Source organism: Salvia miltiorrhiza, chromosome 1, assembly GCF_028751815.1.
Source record: "Salvia miltiorrhiza cultivar Shanhuang (shh) chromosome 1, IMPLAD_Smil_shh, whole genome shotgun sequence".
Lineage (NCBI taxonomy): Eukaryota > Viridiplantae > Streptophyta > Magnoliopsida > Lamiales > Lamiaceae > Salvia > Salvia miltiorrhiza.
Genome location: NC_080387.1, coordinates 56,142,998 through 56,165,205, shown reverse-complemented (window position 1 = coordinate 56,165,205; position 22,208 = coordinate 56,142,998). Strand labels below are relative to the sequence as shown.

At 37.2% G+C, this 22,208-nt stretch overlaps 1 protein-coding gene and 1 long non-coding RNA gene across 4 annotated transcripts; one reads left to right on the top strand and one right to left on the bottom strand.

The window, feature by feature from the left end:
* Positions 1–925: 925 nt before the first annotated feature.
* LOC130995876 (integrin-linked protein kinase 1-like) lies at positions 926–6,141 on the bottom strand. 2 transcript variants are annotated; one of them, XM_057921369.1, is made up of 12 exons: positions 5,061–6,131; positions 4,298–4,372; positions 4,115–4,219; positions 3,782–3,867; positions 3,059–3,179; positions 2,548–2,627; positions 2,288–2,350; positions 2,054–2,172; positions 1,773–1,858; positions 1,531–1,655; positions 1,286–1,417; positions 926–1,142 (listed from the first exon to the last, which is right to left on the bottom strand). In XM_057921369.1, the coding sequence occupies exons 1-12, from the start codon at positions 5,490–5,492 to the stop codon at positions 1,136–1,138; spliced, it is 1,431 nt and encodes a 476-aa protein (XP_057777352.1). In that variant the 5' UTR covers positions 5,493–6,131; the 3' UTR covers positions 926–1,135. The 2 variants fall into 2 exon arrangements, with proteins under 2 accessions (XP_057777352.1, XP_057777343.1); XM_057921360.1 differs by having other exon boundaries at positions 926–1,417; positions 5,061–6,141.
* A 1,925-nt stretch (positions 6,142–8,066) lies between these two features.
* LOC130997065 (uncharacterized) lies at positions 8,067–11,039 on the top strand. Of its 2 annotated transcripts, none has more exons than XR_009092914.1 (7): positions 8,067–8,642; positions 8,991–9,495; positions 9,750–9,818; positions 9,901–9,968; positions 10,257–10,378; positions 10,612–10,714; positions 10,815–11,039. It is a non-coding gene; the product is annotated as an uncharacterized LOC130997065 (long non-coding RNA). The 2 variants fall into 2 exon arrangements; XR_009092916.1 differs by having other exon boundaries at positions 8,254–8,646; positions 8,995–9,495.
* The last annotated feature ends 11,169 nt before the right edge of the window (positions 11,040–22,208 follow it).

Here is a 22,208-nt window from a genome sequence, read left to right as displayed (position 1 = left end):
TTTAAAGATTTTAGTATGTGATGAGAGTGGTCAATTGGTCATACGCAAGACACAACAACTAATGTTGTGTATGATGAAATTTTCGATAGATTATGAGGTAATTGTAAATTTAATATTTTATTCAAACTTTAAAAGTTTTAAGTCATTAACGATACTATTATTTAAAATATTTTTTTTCTTATGTTTTGCTAGGTTGATTTGATATGTGTGGGCTGCTTGTGCTTGGAGGGAAGAAAGGTGCAATAAATCCCATCATATTTTTTCATGTTCATAGGTAAAATATGTTATATGAGAATAGTTGAGCCGGGTCGGTTTGAGGACTATGGTTAGGCCGGAGTTCTTGCAACTGACCTTCCCGTTCCTCTTTCCTTTCCTTTTTGTTTTCGTTTTAGACGAGTACTCTTTTTTTCTTCTACGGTTTTTTTTACCGGGTTTTCCGTAAAAAGGTTTTAATGAGGCTCGGCCCTTAGTTTGCTTCTTTTGTGCTTTCAAGGGTTTCTTAGGTTTTTCTTTTCTTTTATATATAATCGCATTATAATAATGTGTTATATGAGGATGGATATATTTCATCTTTTACTCTATCATGTTTCGGCTTGGGACTTTTTTAAGCATCGAAAATTTCTAAAATCATCATAATCAGATTGAATTGGTGAAAGTGTCTAAAATTAGTTTCTTACAATTACCTTATGAGTTGAGAAAATTGTTTGACTAAATATTAGTAAAAATATATTTAGTTAACATCTTTTACTTTAAAACAAATTTATTTAATGCTTTATTTTAGTGAAAAAAATCATCAAATAAAAAATGTACTGAATAATTACAAATATTTATATATTTTCATTTATTTCCATCGATTTAGTATGCAGAAAAGTAAAATAAAAATGAAGGGAAAGGAAAAGAAAGGAACGGCGTGAACATACACAAGTACCGCAACAAAAAATATTATGCATATATATAAATCTGTAAATACAAATCGCTCTTTATCTTATTTTTGTCCTTTCCCTGACTTGTTCTTCTCACTCGGTTATGATCCGCATTACTTCCTTTGAACGTGGCGTGTGCTGTACAAGATTCGTTCTAAGCTCAGGTGCTGAAAAATAATGGATTCTCCCATCCGATACACTGTGAGCACCCCTCATTTCCTGCACGACATCACAAGGAAACATGACTCGTTGCAGCACGTATAATTCAGAGAAGACGAAGCTATGCAGGAACCAACATGTGTAAGTTTTGTTTTTAATTACTGGAGCAAGAGACGGAAAGCAAAAGGGGCGTGTGAGCATACCATGGGAGTTTGAACGTGTCTTTCCACCATCCTTGTTTGGAACATGTCGTCACAATTTTATCTAATCGCACTATGATCTGAGGGAATGTCGGCCTCACACTGGGACTCGAATGCCAGCATTCCTCGATCAACCTGGGATACACCACCAGCATTAGTCGCGAAAAACAGCAGAAGCTGCTTTTTTTGGTAAAACACAATTCTCTTGAACCAACGCGTTTCTTCTTTGATTAAGCAGAATGACTCACTCTTTCAGTTCTGGAGGAAAGGATTTGGATTTTGACTTGAATGGCGGTCTCTTTCCTTCTAAGCAAATCATCCTGGTAGCGTCATCAGGAGACTTTGAAGAAAATGGCGGAGACCCCTCCATCATCTGGTGCAAGAAGCGTACATCGCAAAAGATTTTGAAATTAATCATATCATACATCTGAAATATATATTCTTGAAATGTGTGAACTGAAAGGGCTTCAATGTGTATCGTTAAGTCTACCTCGAATAGCATAACTCCAAAAGAGTACACATCAACACTTTTGTCAAATGGTTCGTCCTTGTACACCTCTGGTGCCATGTACACATCTACGTATAGCACAGATTGAAAAAGAATAAGATCGTAACTACTTTATATATGAAGATATGCCAGCTTATGGGTAAAAAGTTTAATCAAGAACTTTAGCTTATTTTGGAGAAACTAATCAAACTGGTAAAAAGTTTCCATTTTACTACGGTAACTTGAACTAAATAAACTTTCTAGTGTAATGTGTGGAGACTCACTTGAACGATCTGTGGCCTCGGGCTGCAAAAGTTTTACTTTATCAGGTGGTTGTGCTGATAACCTAGTAACACCGAACCCTGCAACCTTCAGCTGCCCTCCAAAATCCAGCAAAATATTTCTGGCACCTTACAAAAGTTGCAAATATTAAAAAAGAGTGTATTGGATAGGAAACACTCCATGTAAGTGGAAACTATTCAGACACTCTGACCAACTTAAGCATTCCTTAGCCTTACTTTGGCTTTAAATTGCAGTGTATAATTGGTTCGGGCTTGCACTCATGAAGACAATTCATGCCCCTGCACCAAAATACACCATCAGAAATAACAGAATGCAAGAAATATGGAGGTAATCTCAGAAGTCCCCCCACCCCAGATAGTTGAAGAAGTAAAGAGGAATGACAACTGAACATAGAGCACTATGAGAAAAATAATGCAGCAAGTAGCAAAAAGCAATAAAGGTGACTGTCCTTGTGAATCAGAAAAAGTGCGAGTACCTGGCAATTTCAAGAGCAAACCGTAGTGCCTTAGACGTGGATAGGCGACCTTTCTTTTGAAGGTAACCAGCGAGGTCACCCTGAACGATTTATAGAAAAAATAAGCAAAGTGGATATTAGCGAAACTATGCATAACCTCTCATCTATCCACTGTACAAAAGATTATAAAAACTAAAGAAGCCAAACAATACTAATTAATCCAAATTCATCTTTACATATGATTGGGAAATGCAGAAATCAGAACACCAATAGATGGTTAAGATAGCTAATATTAAAGATATGTGGAGACCAGATAGTCAGGACTGGAAGCTTTAAGCCCTACTTCACTACGACGAATGTGCAAGATAACTGTTACACTGAGTGCAGAATATTTGTAGCCACAGTAATAAATTTGCTTGAAAGCAAGCAATCAACATATACAGAGCTAAATTGGTTTTATAGAGGTATGATGTATACATGCAGTGGGGGTGGGGGTGGGGGTAGAGAGAGAGAGAGAGAGAGAGATAATTACTTTCGAATGATACTCCAAAACAATCATCATAGGCATATTTTGGGTGACAGCACCAATAAACTGAACCACGTTAGGATGCCGAACCTTTTCTAACAAGGTTAATTCATGCCTGAACACATTTCTGCAGAGTAGTGCGTACTAATTAGTCCAGTTCATGAATAGAAAAATAAAATAACTAGCTACTAGTGTAACAAAGGAAAGGAGATATGTTCGATAAAATAATACAGTATCAAATTTGATGGCATTTATACTGAGCAGTTTTTCCAGCTTACTTTCAGATTGTCATTTTTTATAACACATCAGAGTATGCTAACCGGTAAGGAAACTGATGTCAAATATACAGGATTATGGAATTATTACTCAACTTTCATGCTAGACTTCCCAAAATTTCCATTCAAATATGACAAGAAAGTTCTACTAATATGTTTCCAGAATTTACCGAAAGATTTCATTCTTAACAGGTAAAACTAAGATATGCCAACTTGCAAGATAGGGTTGCCAATAATGCACTTCGATGAAGCACCACTGCTTATCGATTGGTCTTAAAGTCATCTAACTTGCATGTAGATTATAAGAGTTAGCTGATTTCTCTTTCAACATATAAATTGGCCAACGCTGCTTCAGGTATTATTATTTGGCCTTCAAATGTACAGAATATACAAAATGGAAAAAAAAAAGAAAAAGAAAAAACTAGAAGTAAAGCTGAAAGAAAAAAGCACACACATCGAGTGATGGTCTGTATGGCCATCCTTGTCGAGTATCTTTACTGAAACTTTAGTGCCATTCCATTTAGCAACTTGATAAGATCCCTGTCCACAGATATCACACATAAATACCAGCATATCAAATTAATTAAGGTACGAAATGTAGTAAAATTTACTAAGTAGATATGCCATAGCATGTATTCATTTCCTTCCATGAAAAAAACAATTTGAGGCATTTTGACAATCAACAACCCAGAGAATCACAGCAATATGTCATAAATACAATATATTCACAGGGCATGACATATCTAGTTGGAGTACAACACTCGGGTAGTTGCATGGACGACCATACCTTAGATATGCCATCACCTCTTCTTATTTGAATGTCCAATGGATTGAGCTCATACTCTGGAACTTCACGAGGATTTGCAACCGTCATGGGTGTCTTTTTGGTTTTCTAGGAATACGAAACAAAATTTTATAAGTGGCAGTATAAAGGAAATAAGCTTCTCCACAAAATGATATCCATACTTACTGGAACGTTTGCTCCACGAGCTTTCAATATATTAAAAACTTCCACATTTCCATAATATTTGGCATCAGCAGCAGCCTGTCGTGATCAATAAATCTATCAAAATGAATACCGCGGAAACCTGATCAAGTTTCATAACAACGTGCATTCAAGTCTATATTTGAGAAGAATCCTTGCCACAAAAGTAAAGCAAAACAAGCTCAGTTGAACAGCTTTACAATACATCGGAGAAAAATGCACTTTAGACTATAAATTTTGCTAGTTTTGGAAAGTTCTGGGAAGTACTTCTAAAAACCTATACATCTCTAAGCACGTATTATTTCATATTTTGGGCATCTTAAAATAGCCCAAATAATTAAGTAAATTCAAACCTACAAAGTCCTTCATATTCTTTTCTTGGCATGATACCTCAAAAAAACCAGTGCTCTTCTTGAAATAGACATTCTTTATATATTCAATAAAGTAAGTAAACCAAAATCTTCTTGAGTAGTTATTCACAATGTAAATGGATGAATTCCCATTTCAGGACGGAGATGATGCTCTACACAAAATAAAAAACACCAAATAAAATATAACTAGAATAAAAAAAGTCACCTTAAACCCCAGGATTAGATAACTCACAAAATGCAACCAAAACCCGATTATATAATTCTTGACAAAGCCAAATTAACATCTACCAAGGCAAAACAAAATGCAGAACACAACAAATAAATCAAAAACAGAGCCGCAAATAACAATTAAAAAGTAAAAAGAAAAACCAGTGTACCGTGCTGCCCCATCGATCCCTCGCATCAATGTTGGCCTTCCTGCTCAGGAGAAGCTTGGCGACCTCGACGTGGCCCTCGCAGGCGGCGATGTGGAGCGCCGTCCGGCCATCCAAATCGATACTGTTGACATCAACCCCTTCATCCAGCATGTCCTGCACCCCAGCCACGTCGCCTTTGCACGCCATGAACAGCAGCTGCATTGTGCTGTCGAGGTTGCTCGGCACCGTCAGCTCCTCGTCGGCGCCGTCGTCCGTCATTGGAGTCCGCCGTATGGGGTCCATCGACGACTGCCGCCCGAAGCTGAACCGGAAATTGTTCCGCCGAGGGTCCAGCGAGTTCTGCCGCTGGAAACTGAATCTCCGGCTCATCTTCAACGACCCGGTCGAGAACTGGCGCGAGATCCCGCGCTTCAACTGCGACGCAATATCCATCACTCACAACCCCTCACGAATTTGATCTCTTAACTGTTTCTGATCACACCAACACCATAACCCCCCACCCAATTAATATTAGGGCCCGGGAAAATTCCCTCCTCTTACGTTAGATAAGATTGAATTTTTTGGCGTTTCGCCTAGAGTGATCCTCCTCGAAGAAACACTATGCCTTGAATTTCTTTTTCTTTTGTTATATTATATGTCTGCAAGAATACTGATGCGACCTAATTTCTCTCTAAATTGAATTTTTTGTGAAATCGGGGCCGGAAAAAGGGCCGAAGCAATACGCTTCCGTTGATGAATTTCAACGATTCTGCAAAGTGTGAAATGGAGAAGGGATATGAAAATATTTTTGATGATTTACAAGTTGTTTAGGACTATTTTGGTGGGAATTTTGGAGAGTCGATCGTTAGAGAGCTGGAGAAGAAAGCCCTCAAACGAAATGGAAATGAATGAAGGAATGAAAAAGGAATGGATCTGAGTGAGAGTAACCAGACAGATGGGAGGATCAGAAATTAGGGGAAGAAAGCTGAAATGAAGAGACCATAATGTGCATGTATTTTATTCCACTCGATCGCCGATAAAGACGTCACTATTTTTTAATCAATTTCATTGGGAGAGATCCTCCGCATCTCGCTTTCATTGCTCCGAAGATCTTCTACATACTACATGTCGACCAATTAGGGTTACTGTATTTGTTTTTGGGGATAATTTAAATAGATAAAAATAATACTCCATATAAGTTAATTTATTGTTTATTAACTAAGTTTAAATTTTGAAATATTTCCAGCTCTTGTGAAAATTTATACTCCCTCCGTCCCACTCCAATAGCCTCACTTCTTTTGGGCACGAAGATTAAGAAAATTTACTTTTTAGTAAGAAATTGATAGTAGAGTGGTGTGATCCACACCAATTAAGTATAACTTTTTTATCCAAAAAGGAAAATAAGCCTACTGGAGTGGGACATCCCAAAAAGGAAAATGAGTCTATTGGAGCGGGACGGAGGGAATATCATTTACGTTTCATTTAATCACAATATATTGAAAATGTAGAACTGATGAAATATTCTAATAAATAGAATTAAAATACTCAATATTATTTAATTAATATTTGTATGATTTTGAATAAAATTCAAATAATTCTACTAATCGATCAAGTCATCCGGAACAATATTAGAGTATCAACAACCGTGCACCCATTCCATCAATGGTATTGCACCCACTTGGGTGCAATGGATTTAATTTTATTTTTGATATAGTTTTATTCTAGTTTCAATTTTAAATTTACAATAATTGATAAATTAAAATTTCACTGAATTCAAATTTAAATCCTACATTGATTGAATTAAAGTTGCAATACAAGAAATTAAAATCCTAAATTACTTAAATTAAAACAAACATAAAATAAAAAATCCTAAAAATCTAGCGGATGTTGTTTCGTTGCTTGATCTCCGCCACCTTGCACATGTGAAACGCCAATTTTGATAATTTTTTTTTTGCTTGAAAAGGGGCGCGTGTTGCCACCGCCCCTCCTTTGCACTCGGTGCGGCCGCTTGCTCCCTCTCCATCGCTCCCGGGTGCGGCAACGCTGGCGGGTGCGATAGGCCGGGTTCGATCCCGCCATTGCACCCGCCGTTGTTGATGCTCTTATACAACTATTGTGAAAGACATCCATATGGATATCATTTAAATTACCTGCAAATTAAGTATGTATATTTTTCGTCATCTTGCTATTTAATTTGCAAAGTTTTTATTTTATTTTTTTTGAAAAAAAATTACAAAGGATTAAGTTGTTAAGTTTTCAAAGGGGCCGGGAATCGGGATGCACAAATCAAATATTTCCACAAACACACTGGACGTGTACTATACACTTCGATTCAAACAGGGCAAATCATGATAATTAAGTTGATTGAATATAGAAAATTTAATATCAATTTATTATAATTAAAAATTGTGCTCATAATTGCGCCAAAATCAAAACTTTGGATCAAATGGCAAAAAGTGATAAAAATGATTTTTATTTCCCCGCAATTAAATTTTGGTTTAAATTCTTATATATTCCCACAATTTAAACTGGATATGGTTACACACGAAAAGGATAATTAAGATGTATATTTACTGAAGCCCAATATTTTGAAGGCTATGCCATATGTTTCTTTAAATCCTTTTATTACTCTTAGTCTTTGAATGTAGTATCAAGTTAAAAATCCTTGCACAGTAACTTACGTGAATTAGATTCGTAATTATTTAGTGATGTATAATTTCGCATTTTGTGAAGCGATTTAGTTCGTTTTCTGTGCGATTACTGTGTTTAGAAAGGGGGGAAATAATAAAATAACTAGATTCCCAATAATATTGTTTAAGGGAGTGTTCGGTTGCTCGAGATTAAATTATAGCGAGATTATCTGAGATTGAATTAGCCCGAGATTATTTTTGTCATAGGGGTAAGCAAAGACTCATAAATAATGACTAATCGTAAGTGGCATAATCTCGAGATTAAGTCTAGAGCCCTATCTATTTAATCGAACATAATATTATATACCTAATCATATCTTATCCTATAAACCACTACAACAAAATCAGCCTATAGGGATGCTTATATGAGGACTATTTTAGGTTAAGAGTCCTATTTTATATTTAATGGGACTCTCCTTTAAAAATGTCTTATCCAATCTACTTCCTACAATGAATTAGGCGTAACTATCTCCGCGCTATAAGCTAAAAGTTGAAAAGAATACAAAGACATCTGTAGTCTATAATTTTTTTTGAATTTATTTAATAAAAAATTAAATTGCCTTAATTCATAAATTGGAAAAAAAAAAGTAAAAAATGGGAAAAATTGTTCTAACTTTCTATTTGTTCATTTTTTTCCCCAAATGCCAAAGAAAAGCCCTTGAGGAGAATTCCCCAAATCCATAGCGAGAAAGCTTTCATCTTGGATGCTTTGAGGAGAAGATTCGTGTTGAATGATAAGCCGAAAAGCAAACCCCGGAGGAATGTGAAGATAGCGAAAGCCGGTGGAGCTAAGGAGGTGAAGATCTCTAAAGCTGAGACCGATCCCGCCATTGATTTGGACGGGAAATCTGATGATCCGCAGATGTGTGGAGCTTACGCTTCTGATATATATGAATATTTTCACACTATGGAGGTTGGTACTAACTAATTTAGTATGAATTTGTTTAATTTTGGCTGTTTACATGAGATATGTTAATATGGATTTGGTTCTGGTTTTGATGATATGTAAATTTCTTCAGTAATATTTGGATTTGTTATCTATTATCAGGCGTAGTTCTTTACTTGACTGTCAATGAGGTTAGGGATTCAGATTGTGGTGTATATTTTTCCTATAATATTAGGGCTTTCTACGCCATTGATCCGAGAAATGAGTTAGCACTTAATTTTAGGGCTGATTTATTTGGTAAATTAGAAAGTTCATAGAACTGTTTAAATTAAATTTCAGTTCAGTGACATTAAGTTGATATAATGTTTCATTCAGATAGAGGCTAAGAGAAGGCCATTGTCGAATTACTTGAAGAAAATTCAGAAAGATGTAACTGCAAACATGAGAGGGGTTTTGATAGATTGGTTGGTTGAGGTGGCTGAGGAGTACATGCTTCTTCTGGATACATTGTATCTAACAGTTTCTGACATTGACAAATTGCTGTCGTGCAATGCTCTTAACAGGCAAAAGCGTCAGCTACTTGGTGTTTCCTCAATGGATATGCCCCACTGCTCCAACTCGGGCCGTTGCTATACTCTGTAACTTGTAATTGTAGTTTTTGTACTCTGTAACTTTTACCCTTAAAAGACAACTCTTGTTTTTCTTTTCCAGCTTCAATGAAGTGGTAACGTCTGTAGTTCACAGGGTGTTTTTGCCTGAAAAGAAATGCTTCTAAGAAAATTAGGACTTCGTTTCTAAATCTACCGCAAATTTTGAGTGTGCAGGTTAATCTCTGTCATGGACCCGACTAGAAGTTGGGCCACCCGTTGGCTGCGCACTGGTACGCTGCTTCTTTAATTGTCGCTCATCCTTTTTTACCATTTTCTAGTCATTGCAGGAATTAAAATGATGACCCTTTTAAATATTTGAGAAAATTATGAAACTTATTGGTTTTGTTAGATGAAATTTGTGTTTTGTACGTACAAATGATAGGAGCTGTTACGATTCCCAATTATTCTTTGTCCAATATTTTCTTTTGTTATGTGCTTGAGAGTTCATTAGCTTAATAGTAATACCTTCCCATTTACTTTCCAGATAAAGAACTTGGATCCTTTGTCAAGGCATGCTATTGCTGCTGCCCACTGCCCACTCCAAATCTTTAAGGTGAATTTGATCCTTCAAGACTTTACTGTTTATATTTGGTTGGGGCTATACCACAAGTGTGTTCATTTCATATTTTCAACAGACAATCGTGACAAGATTTCTGGTTAATGTCGAATCAAAGCTTTTATCTTTTCAAACTGAAGGTATCAAGTAAGTAATAGCTCTCCAGAATTTGATTATCCTCACATTCAGCTTAGGACCGCACCCTATATATATATATCCCTGTATATATATGTAGGGTAGAGTTGAACTACAAGTCTTTTTAAAATATAAACTAGAACTATATAGTTGTTGTGAAGTCGCTGGTGTGAAGTCGCTGATCGACAAGAAGGCTTGGCCATATGTGCAGAACGACCTTGGTTCAAAAGCAGAGTACCTCTGTTACGATTCACACACACCTACAAAATTGAAGCTTATTTTATGTGTTTTGTTTTCCAGTTGGACCATGCTACGAAGATCAAGAGCACCCCCGAAGTTGAGAAGTACTATGCCATAGCTGTATCTACAACACGGCTGCATTGGGACAACTTCTATTCTTTCATGTAGTACTTATCAGGAAGGTATTGCTCCTAACGTTATGGGTTGTGATGTTTGGTTAGTGTACTTGCTTCTTGATATAAATGAGCTGAATTTTCATTCTTTTAGTTTGAAATGTTTGGCAAGGTTATAATATGATTTTTATTTCTCATTAACACACTTTTTTGTGCATGAAACTTTTAAATTTTGTTTGTTTTTCTAGCAAAATAATGTATTCAGTTATATCATATATGTATGTCATTTCTTGTGCTTACAGATGAATGAAATGCATCTGATTGGTCAAACTAGTGAACTCACATGCATGCTCGAAGAAATCTCATGAGGGAAATGAAGAGCAATTTGAGCAACTCATTAAGATGGTAATTAATGTTTGATTTTATCCCAACTCCCAAGACATTTTAATGATTCTTCATGCTCATTATGATATCAATCTAACTATGAAATGATATTTTATTGAAGGTCGAGTTGAGGCTAGGGGAGTGCATTCTGAGGCTAGAGAAGCAGTTGGCCGAGGCGAGGGTTGCTCGGTTGGGTAGAGTTGAAGACATGTTAACGATTCTTTATGCTTGTTTTAAATTTTTGTACACACAAGAGTGGTGGAGTTGTGTTTCATAAGTTCTTGAATTTTGTTGTTTTGCAACGAACTCGGATGGAATATATACATGATTATATGGTTACAATTAATCTTTGTCTTACATATGTATGATTAGATAGCATTTGTGATTATAGAATCTAACATTAATCTAATTTAAACCAATTCGTAAAACAATACAAAATATATAGGCTATAGATGACACTAAGTTATTAGGACACTCCTAAGTGTTACAAAAGCATCCTCTAATAGGACATTCGTGAGCATCCTATTATGGTGAGTGTCCTATTATACATATTGTGACTAGCGCAAATAGGACTCTCCTTGGAAAAGTCCTATTATATAACATATTAGGACACTTACGAGAGTCCTATTAGAGAAATTTTGTTGTAGTGAACTCAACACTAAGTGGACGGGAAACAAAATGATATAGTATTTTTATTATTATTATTGAGGGCAAAACAAAATGATATTGATTGTGTATGAAAATTGATGGAAGCAGAAAAAGAGATGGTTGAATATTATGACACTTGGCATTAAATAGCGTGTAGGGTATAGTTGGAAGTGGACAAAAGTAGTTAATTTTACCAGCTAGATATGATTTAGTGCCAACTTGGCTAAGATAGAAACATGGTGGGAGTTTGACTTATAGTATTATAAGTATCCATTTTTGGAAGGATATGTTAGATTAAAACTATTAATATATATAATAATCTGATATCATTAAAGTCATCTAAGTAACTATACTAATTTACCTTGAAATGGTTAATTATCAACATAATTTGATTTGTAATTTCAATTCAAATAGTTTAAGTCATACACCCTGACCCCCATGCAACTGGATACATGGTGCATTTATTCTAATTGTGATTAATAGATTTTATTTGTAATTTAATAATTTATAATTTATAATTGATAATTGACAATTAATAAATTATTAGAAATTAATGAGTTTTACTTAACTCCCAATTAATCTCTAACTAGTACGTTCTCACGTGCGATGCACGGGCCACGATATATTTATATATATATATTTTTTAAATTACTTATTTAAAAATGTCTAATATCATCATTATGAATTAGATTATTTGGCAATAGTTTTTTATATTAATTTAAATATTATTATTTGATTTGAAGTAGTATTGTATCAACTCAATGAATATTGTAAAGTTCTAATTAAATTTATAGATTATAAAGCAAATAATTTAAGACAATCTCATTATAAGCATATAATACTGCATATAATACTAAACCATGAATATCAAAATAAAAGTTTAATTAATAATATAAAAATGATAAATTGGTTTAGCAAATTGATTTGGAATATGATATTTATAAATAAATGAAATTAAACAAAGAATCAAGTCAATCTTCCAACAAAACATAGTCATGCTATATCTTATTAAAATAAAGAGGCCAAAAAATAAATATTGAACAAATAATAAATCATAAAAGATGTAGATATTCTATATTTTAAATAATAAACCTTAAATGATTTCATCATAGGTGTTCCCGACAATATAATCTTCATTTGTTTCTAAAACGATCTATCAATAAATAATCATTTATTCATATAAATTATATGATATTTTGTGATACATATTACTATTTGAATTAGTAAATGCAAAAACTAAATTACTTCATTTCACTATCATCTATATTTATTTTCTTTTATTTTTAAGTTTTTTATCATATAAAAAAATTGTAAATATATAACTACAAATGTTATGACAATTAATTTTTATTATTTTTATCTCCTTTAGGCATATAATAGTAAAATAATAAAAATAATAACAATTTATTTTGATTAGGGTTAACTGATGAGGTATAAAACGTTTTTATTATGTTGATAAGATAAAAGTGATATTGCAAAAATTAAATTTTTTTTAGAGGAATATTTTCTTTATAAATTTTTTGATACATTTGTTGTTTAAGCCATATAGCTTATTGAATTGAGATGAAGAAATTAAATCAAACTAAAGATATTTTCATGATCTTTCATTCAAGATGTATGGTATACATTTTATCCAAAATATAATTGCATGAAATGAAACAATATAATCTATCTAAAAAATAAAGAAATTAAAAATGTAATTAGTATTGTACACATCTCGTTAGTTATTCATGCAATTAGTTTTTGTTAAAAAAATAAAGTGATGCCCACGTTTTTTTTAATGGTAGTTATACATTTTTTTTTACAATTTGTATAACCTTTATATTATACATATTTTCAAAATTGTCATTAAATTAATTTCAAATTAATTTGAAATTAATTTGGAATTGAGAACTCCTGTGTGACGCCTGCAGTAGAGTTTTTCTTCATATTTTAAAATGTTGTAATATTACCTTTTAATTATTTTCAATTATAACATCCCAATTTTTTCAGTGATATAGCGATGTTACTTCATAGACGCGTAGTAATTAATTAAGTATTTGATTTTAGAGATACACGTTGGGAAGATTTTGGCCGACAACTCCATAATTGTAATTTGTAAAGGGTTAGAAAAGGAGTGTATATGTTAAGTTTAAAAAGTCATTTTCCTGTTAGAAATTATAGATGTTTGACTTGTTCAATATTACACCTGGCGTTTTACATTTTGCTTTTGTTTTTGGGGTTGTCAGTTTCAAGACACCTGATTTTTCGTTATATTTTTTTATATTTAAAATGGGACAAATTTCATATTTTTGGGCATTTATGTGTGTATATGTATATTATTGCACACTGGTTTGTCCATGGCCTTTATTTCTGTTTAAGATAATTCAATAAGGTAAAAATCTTACCAATGGTATGGATCCATCGTCCAGACATCAAATCACTTAACTAATCAATTAATACTTAGTATTTTTTTTTTCTTTTGAGAGCCAATCAATTACTTATTGTAAAACCAATATACATTTTACAAAGATTCTTAAAGGTACGTTTATTTTGATAGAAAAGAATAAAAAATATATATTTTCGATCATTTTTTTTTATCATTTTCACATGTTTACTATAATGAAAAAATTTCTCTGAACATGATGAATATTTTATCGGACAACTCATTTTCTTTTCAATGTTGGATAATATTATCCTATGGTAGAGGTATGAAAATATTTTTCTAACATTTTTTTCATCTTTTCATTTCTAATAAACATATGATAAAAAATGAAAAAATATATATTTTTCCATCTTTTTTTATCCATCATTTTCTAATGAAAATTTGACCACCACAATATGTTTTAAGAATTTTAAGGAACCGATCTCATTCAAGACGAACAATTTAGAAAAAAATCATGGCAATTTACAATCTCAAATTCACATTCACAAAATATCTTAGAGATATATTTTTCCATCTTTTTTTATCCATCATTTTCTAATGAAAATTTGACCACCACAATATGTTTTAAGAATTTTAAGGAACCGATCTCATTCAAGACGAACAATTTAGAAAAAATCATGGCAATTTACAATCTCAAATTCACATTCACAAAATATCTTAGAGGTTAAGAGTATATTTTTTATTTTCACAAATAAATAAATATATATAATGATAGTAGTATCTAGAAGGATATGTAAAGATAAGTGAGATGATTGTTCGATAGTATATAAATGGATACCAGTAATAATAGCAGATAATTTTGAGCAGTGTATAGCATGAGCAGATAATTTCCAGCCGATCTCCGTCGCACCGTCGCACAGCACCAGCCGCCCACAACCCAACAGATAATTCAAGAAGATCAACCGAGGTTTTCAGATCTGACTTCTCTCTAAGAACTTTTCAAGAGCAGAAGAAGTAAACATAGATCTGACTTCTCTCTGACGTCTGGCGCATCTTTCCACCAGCACCGGCGTGTCTTCCCACCGGCGCCGCTGTCCCCCCGTGCTCAGCCTGCAGGCGGCAGGCCGCACCCGATCTCCCAGCCCCTTTCTCCCATCTGCAGATCCGCTGCTGCATTTGCCATCACCGACTTCCGCCCGTCACCCCCGGCTGTCGTCGCCTCCTTCACCTTCCCGCCAGCCCCTTTCTGCTCACATCAGTCGACTGCATTGACTTGTGTTGAGGAAGCACTGATTGGGCAGATTGGACTTCGGATCTCCTCGGATTTACAGTTTCGGGCAGATCCACCGGTCTTACATCAAATCGGGCAGTCACCACCACCGATTCAGGCGACCTTCGGAATTCCAGATTCAGGCAACCCTCGGATTTCCAGATTGGGCTTCTCCGGAACCGCCACGGATCCGGTTTTCCAATCAGACGCGCTCGAGGATCCGGATATGAGGTATCGGGCAGTCTAGCGACGAGGAGATGCGGCGGAGGTGTGGCTAACGTCTGCGGCAGGCTGCATTTTGATTAGTTCCAATTTAAGAGATGGGAGAGGAGGTTTGGAGGGAGGTGAGGAGACGAGGGGCGGGGAGTAACGGAGCCGATGGAATGGTGACGAAGCAGCAGAACCAAAAGACTCAAAGGTTTTCGAAACTTTGGAAAGATAGAGACGACAATGAAGCACAAAGAGTTACATTCTTTTTCAACAACATTCCAGAAGAATGTAGCTTCGATTTTTTGAGGAGAAAGTTCGGTTCCGTGCGAGAACCGATAGACATCTTTTGTCCAAGAAAGAGAGACAAAAAAGGGAAGCCTTTCGGTTTTGTTCGCTTCGAAGACGTTGAAGATAGGGAAGGTTTGCTGGAGCAGCTGAATAAGTTGTGGATTGGGAGCTATAAAATTAGGGTGTTCAAACCGAGATTCGAGAGAGAAATGAAGGTCCAAGGAAGTAAAGGGAAGGGAATCAAATCTGACGCGGGTAGAAAGCCGGAAAAAACAAAGGTCGTGCATGCCGCAAAAAGAATGATGGGTGTTTCTTTTAAGGAGGTGCTCACTGGATCCAAAGAAGGGGAGTCAGGATCTTCGGATTTGCTTCAGTTTAAAACTTCGGATGAGGAAACACGATGGCTAGATGGAGCCTTCACGGGTTTCATCAAAGATGAATTCTTGTGGGAAGAGATTAATGAAGAAATCAATAGCGAATGTGCTGGGAAACTGAAGGTGACGACGATGGGAGGAAATTTGGTGTTGATACGTAGTGTCTGCGACGCGCCAATAGAAAAAATTTTAACCGAGATGGATGAATGGAGTGACTTCTGGTTTCAATGGAAGAGGAAATGGAACGTTGTGGATGTGTTTCAACAACGAGTTGTGTGGACGAGGTGGGTCGGGATCCCACTCCATGCATGGAATCCTCGTTTCTTTGAGTTGGCAACTGCAAAGTTCGGTCGGGTGTTGAAGATGCATGAGAAGACGAAAGAAAAAGAAAAACTGGATGTTGCTTTGATTCAAATATCCACGGGCCTTAAATCCATTGATCAAGTGACGGAGTGTTGTATTAATGGAGCAAGGTTCACGTTTCGCATTGAGGAAATTCACGAGAACCCTTTCTCTTCCATGATCGGAGAGCCGGAATTAGAGGATTCGGGATCGGATGCAGGATGGACGAGCGGGGAGGAGTCCATGGATCCGGCAGCTGCAACCATCGAAGATCGGAACGAGAGCGGTGAAAGGGGTGATGATGTTTCGGTTCTCCAAGAAATCAAAGTTTCGTCTCCTTCAATTCAAACCGTTGCAGACACGTTTGTTGAGGAAACCAATTATGAGGGGGCGTTGGCGGGAGGATCGAAAATGCTTTTGAATTTGGTTGGGGCAGAAGGTGAGGGTCAACCACTCGTTAAGGATGGGCAGATGGAATGCCACGCTTTTCAAAGCCCAAATCAGTTTTTAGAGGAACAGAATTGGGCCGACTCTCAGAAGATACAAGAAAAAAGCCCAACTGGTGGCTTTACTGATGTTTCTCTTGATGGGCCAGGAAGAAGCGTTTGTGAGGGAGGTAATACTTTAATGTCGACCCAAGCGCAAGGAGAGAATAGAAGCGCTATTCTGGAAAAGGGATCGAAATTCAAAAGGAAAAAAAGGGAGAGAAAAGAAAAAGAATAGAGTCAGGGAGAAAGAGAAATGGAAACATTTCATTTCAGATTTAGAGCCAATTGATGGAAGGGGGGAGGAAGAGGCAGAGCAGGAAAGAGAGGGGGAGACCGAAGAAAGGCAGGAGACGACAGTTGGAGAGCAAATTTCAGGTCAGCAGGTATGGGATTTTGGAAAGAAGATCGGGCTGTCAAGTCAAATTCCAGACGAAGATATTGCTCGACAGATTGAGGTGCAAGGTAATTTTCTTTCTTGTGAAAATGCTGGGAGTATTTTGAGGAATGTTTTATGAATTTGTTATCTTATAACATTCGGGGCTTGGGGAGTGTTGCGAAGCAGAGAGATGTTACTGATTTGGTGAAAGGGCAGAAGATCGATTTTTGTTGCTTACAGGAGACAAAGATGGAGGTGTTTAGGGATTTGTTCTGTAAATCTTGGTGGGGGTCTAATTATACAGATATAGCGATTAGAAATTCGGAGGGAAGGGCTGGAGGAATTGTTTGCTTGTGGAATAGGGAGGTTTTCGAAGCCTCTAGTACGTGGGATTTACCAGGGGCGGTAGTGGTGAATGGTAGGTACAAGGAGGGTGATATCTTATGTTGCATCATCAATGTGTACGCACCAATCGGTTCAGGGGATAAGCGGATATTGTGGGATGCCTTAAGTTCAATTGTGGAACAAAATACGGATAGGAGTGTATGTATCTTGGGAGACTTTAACTCTGTTAGGAGGAGGGATGAACGTGTGGGCAGTGGGGAGGCGTTTGGAGTGGCTGATGCAAGAAGTTTTGAAGAATTTATCCGGGAGAACGATCTGGAGGAAATTAAAACTCAAGGCCGGAAGTTTACTTGGTACAAACCAAATGGAAAGTGCAAGAGTAAGATTGATCGTTTCCTCGTTAATGAGAATTGGTTGGCTGCTTGGGAAGGGACGTCGGCACGAGGACTTCAACGTTCAATTTCGGATCACTGTCCGATTATTCTCACTACAAGATCGGAGGATTGGGGACCAAGACCATTTCGGTTTCTCAATGCATGGGTGAATCATTCGGAGTTCGAGGAGATGGTCAAACAGGTTTGGACGGTGAATAATGTGGGGGGATGGAGCTTTTTTGTGGTTAAGGAGAAATTGAAGAAACTCAAAGAGGTATTGAAGGTGTGGAATCGGACTTCTTTCGGTGAGATTGACAACAAAATTCAAGAACTTCAGAAGGAACTTCAAGAGAAGGATAAGGTGGACGAGCAGAGAGGTCTTGAAGAATCAGAGGTGATCAGGAGAAATGAGATTCAAGCCCTGCTCTCCCTTCAACTCAAGAATAAACAGATGATGCTTCAACAGAAAGCCAAACTCAAATGGCTCAAAAAGGGAGACACTAATTCGGGTTTTTTCCATAGGGCAATTCGTGGGAGACGGGTTAAAAATGAGATTGGCGGAATGCTCTTTGAAAACTCTTGGATATCTAAACCGGAAGATGTTAAAGCAAGAGTGAGAAATCATTTTGAAGATTTTTTTAAAAGGAAAGAACGACAGATGCCTGATTTCCCCATAGACTTCATGAGGAGGAAAATTTCAAATGACGAGAGGCATTGGCTGATAAGGGATTTTGAGCTGGACGAGATTAAAGAAGCAGTTTGGAGCTGTTGTGGAGATAAGAGTCCGGGACCCGATGGATTTAACTTCACATTCTGGAGAGCGGCGTGGCATGTGGTTAAAGAGGACTTACTTCAGCTTTTGAAGGAATTTCACGAAAATGGAAAAATTCCGAAAGGTGGTAACGTCTCTTTTATTGTTCTGATTCCGAAGAAAGAAGGGGCTGGGTCGCTCGATGATTTTCGCCCAATTTCTCTTATCACCAGCTTGTATAAAATTGTGGCTAAAATCCTGGCTGAGAGATTGAAGAGGGTTATGGGGTCGATCATCTCCGATAATCAAAGTGCGTTTGTCAAGGGTCGTTTCATCCTAGATGGGGTGGTTATCCTGAATGAAGCTATTTTTGAGGCAAAAAAGAAGAGAGTAGGCCGTATTTTCTTCAAGATTGACTTCGCAAAAGCATACGACTCTGTGCAATGGGATTTCTTGGATATGCTTCTCAATCGACTTAACTTTGACGGAGTTTGGATGAAGTGGATTAAAGGGAGTCTGGAATCTGGAACGGCAAGTGTATTGGTGAACGGGTCATCGACGGGAGACTTCAACATGGAGAGAGGTTTGAGACAGGGTGACCCGTTGTCACCTTTCCTTTTCCTTATCGTGGCAGAAGGCCTCAACGAGTTCATTGAAAGAGCAGCGGAGAGGCAGCTCCTGGTTCCGGCGAAGATTGGCAAGGATAAAGTGCCCATTTCACATCTACAGTACGCGGACGATACTATCTTCTTGTTGGAGGCAGATGACAGAAATTTGGAGAGCGTGAAGAAACTCCTGATTCTCTTCCAGTTCGTCTCGGGTTTAGCTGTAAATTTCGACAAAAGTTATCTTCTGACAGTGGGAGTGGATGAAGCAGTTGAGAGGAGATGGGCATCGCTCCTCATGTGCAAGATAGGATCCTTTCCGTGTAACTACTTGGGTACTAAAGTGGGGGGGCGCAGCAATGGTGTTGGAGATTGGAAGTTTTTGGTTAAAAAGGTTTCAAACAAAGTGGCAAGCTGGAAGAAGAGACATCTTTCGCTGGCAGTACGAATTACTCTAGTCAAGTCGGTTTTGCAATCCATCCCGGTCTATCAATTATCCCTCGCTTTCATACCTAAAGCGGTGAGTAAGGAGCTTAATTCACTGGTCTCAAAATTTTTGTGGGGAGGAGGTACACAGACGGGGGTTATCACTTGGTTTAAGTGGAATGCCTTGTGTCTCAATAAGGATTCAGGAGGTCTGGGGTTCCGGAATATCGATTGGTTCAATCAGGTGCTGTTAAGTAAGTGGCTCTGGAGGTTTTTGGGGGAGGGGAAAGCTCTTTGGGTAAGGGTGATCAAATCGCTTTATGGGGAGCTAGTGTGGGGGGAAGGGGGAGAATGTTCGGTGGCGGGAAGAGGTGGACAGAAAGGGTGGTGGCAAAAAATAGTGGATAAGGGAGGAGGAAGGAGAGATCGGTGGTTCATCAATAATTTGAGGCGAAGAATTGGGGATGGACTTGAGACCAGCTTCTGGGAGGATGTGTGGGCGGTAGACAAACCCCTTAAGTTTGTGTTTCCGAGATTGTATAATTTGAGCCTGGATAAGAAAAGGCTGGTTGGTGAAAGCGGGTTTTGGGAGGGAGGGTCGTGGGTTTGGAGGGTGGAGTGGAGGAGGGAGTTAAGGGAGAGGGAGAAAGGGCTTGTGGAGGATCTCCGGTTGGTGATTGCTGATTTTGCTCCTTGTGTAGATGAAACAGACAGATGGAACTGGAATGCGACAACAGATGGATGCTTCACAATCAAGTCGGCATATGAATTTGTGGCAAAAACAAGACAGGACCAACAAGTTTTACATTTGGAGATGGCAAAGGTTTGGAAGGCCCCAACACCAAATAAAGCCAAGGTGACGGCATGGAGATGTCTTAGAAACAGATTGGCAACATGTGATAATTTGAGTAGAAGAAATGTCCAGATCAGCGTGGAGGAGAGATGGTGTAATGCATGTGTTTCTAGTGAGGAAACGACGGAACACATGTTCCTCCATTGCCCGAAAGCAGCGGCGGTGTGGGACCAGATCTTTCAATGGCTCGACATCAAAACGGCAATTCCGAGAGATATCTTTCAACACTTCATTTCTTTCATTGCGGCTGGAAAAAAGAAGAGAGAAAGAAGACTGCTTAAAGCTTTGTGGGTGGGAACAGTGTGGTTGCTCTGGGAAAGCAGGAATGGTAGTCGTTTTCAGGACAAGGCTTGGGATATTGATAGACTTGTCTTACAGATTAAGGGGAGACTTTGGAGCTGGAACGAGGCCTACAAAATCGTGGAGTTAGGAATTCCTTTTACTTCTTGATGTTCCAAAGATTTTAAACTTGTTTTATTGTTTTGATTGGCATTCCTGATGCCTTGACCCCTTTTCTATCAATAAAATTTTACTTTACTGATAAAAAAAAAAAAAAAGTATATAAATGGATACCTATTTTATCTTATAATCGACAATGATAGAATTGGTGTTTCTCTCTGCCCCCATCACATCATTACTGTAGATTGGTCTTGCATTGACTCGGTCAAGCAGGTCAATTATTATTTTATAAATCATTAAATATTATAAACAATTTTAGATTATTTCAGCCGACGGATCACACATCAATTGATCAGATACTTCATCTTCAATCGACATATTTAGGATTCGTGACATTTACTGGGGAGCTAGGCGTGCGATCAAAAAGAGGGGTTTTTGTCCACTCAAGGAAAAAAAGAAAGAAAAAAAAAACAAAAACAAAAAAACACTTGATTATTCGATAATAAATCACAGCCGAATAGGACGAAAAAAAAAAGAGAGTTAATATGTTAAAATAGTCACTTTCATGCATTAAAGATTAAAATAGTCATTAAGATAAAAAGCTAAAAATAATCATTTTTGGCTTAATCCCTATTATCATGTTTTTTGGTTTTTTTATCTTGTAGAGTATAAATTCCGAAAATAAATAATTATTTTTATTTAAAACAAATCAATTATATTAAAAAATATTTATCTACGCCTTCACACCAAGATTCAACTATACTCCAAAACGTTAAGGCTCAGTTTAATAGTCCAATTAAGACCTCATTATATATTTAACTGCGCTTTTTTCTCTGTTTGATAGAGAGGTAGCATATATAAAGCGAGAAGTTCGTATTTGGACATGGGCCCGAGCAAAAAACAATGTTCCTCAAGGGAAACAGATGCAGGGGTCACTCTCGGTTATTGATACTCAATGCTGCATTGTTCCTTGTTTAATTTTTCGTTTGCACAATCGCCCCCAATTCCCATCGCAAAACTTCATCTCACCGCCTGCAGTAGATCACCACCACCGCCTGCCAAAACACCACCATCACCACTACCCAGCCCTCGCCGTTCCCGCTGACCCCTATCTTTCCCTATCGAAACCCAGATTTTCACCACCTGTAATATTCTACTACTACCACCATCGCAACAGTTGCCTTTGTCGGCGGCTGAGGCGGCTAAAGAACTGTGGCTGTAAAATTCCTAGAAGGAAAATTTAGGGCTTGCCCCTCATCCTCGAGCATGGAATTGAGAGAAACGGTGAAGGGAGATAGAGAAGAAGGTGGACGGAGGGCCAACAGACGTTCGCCAACAGTCAGTAGTTGCTACGACAATGGTATTAATTCTTGCGAAGGGAACTAGGGCTCTTTTCGATCT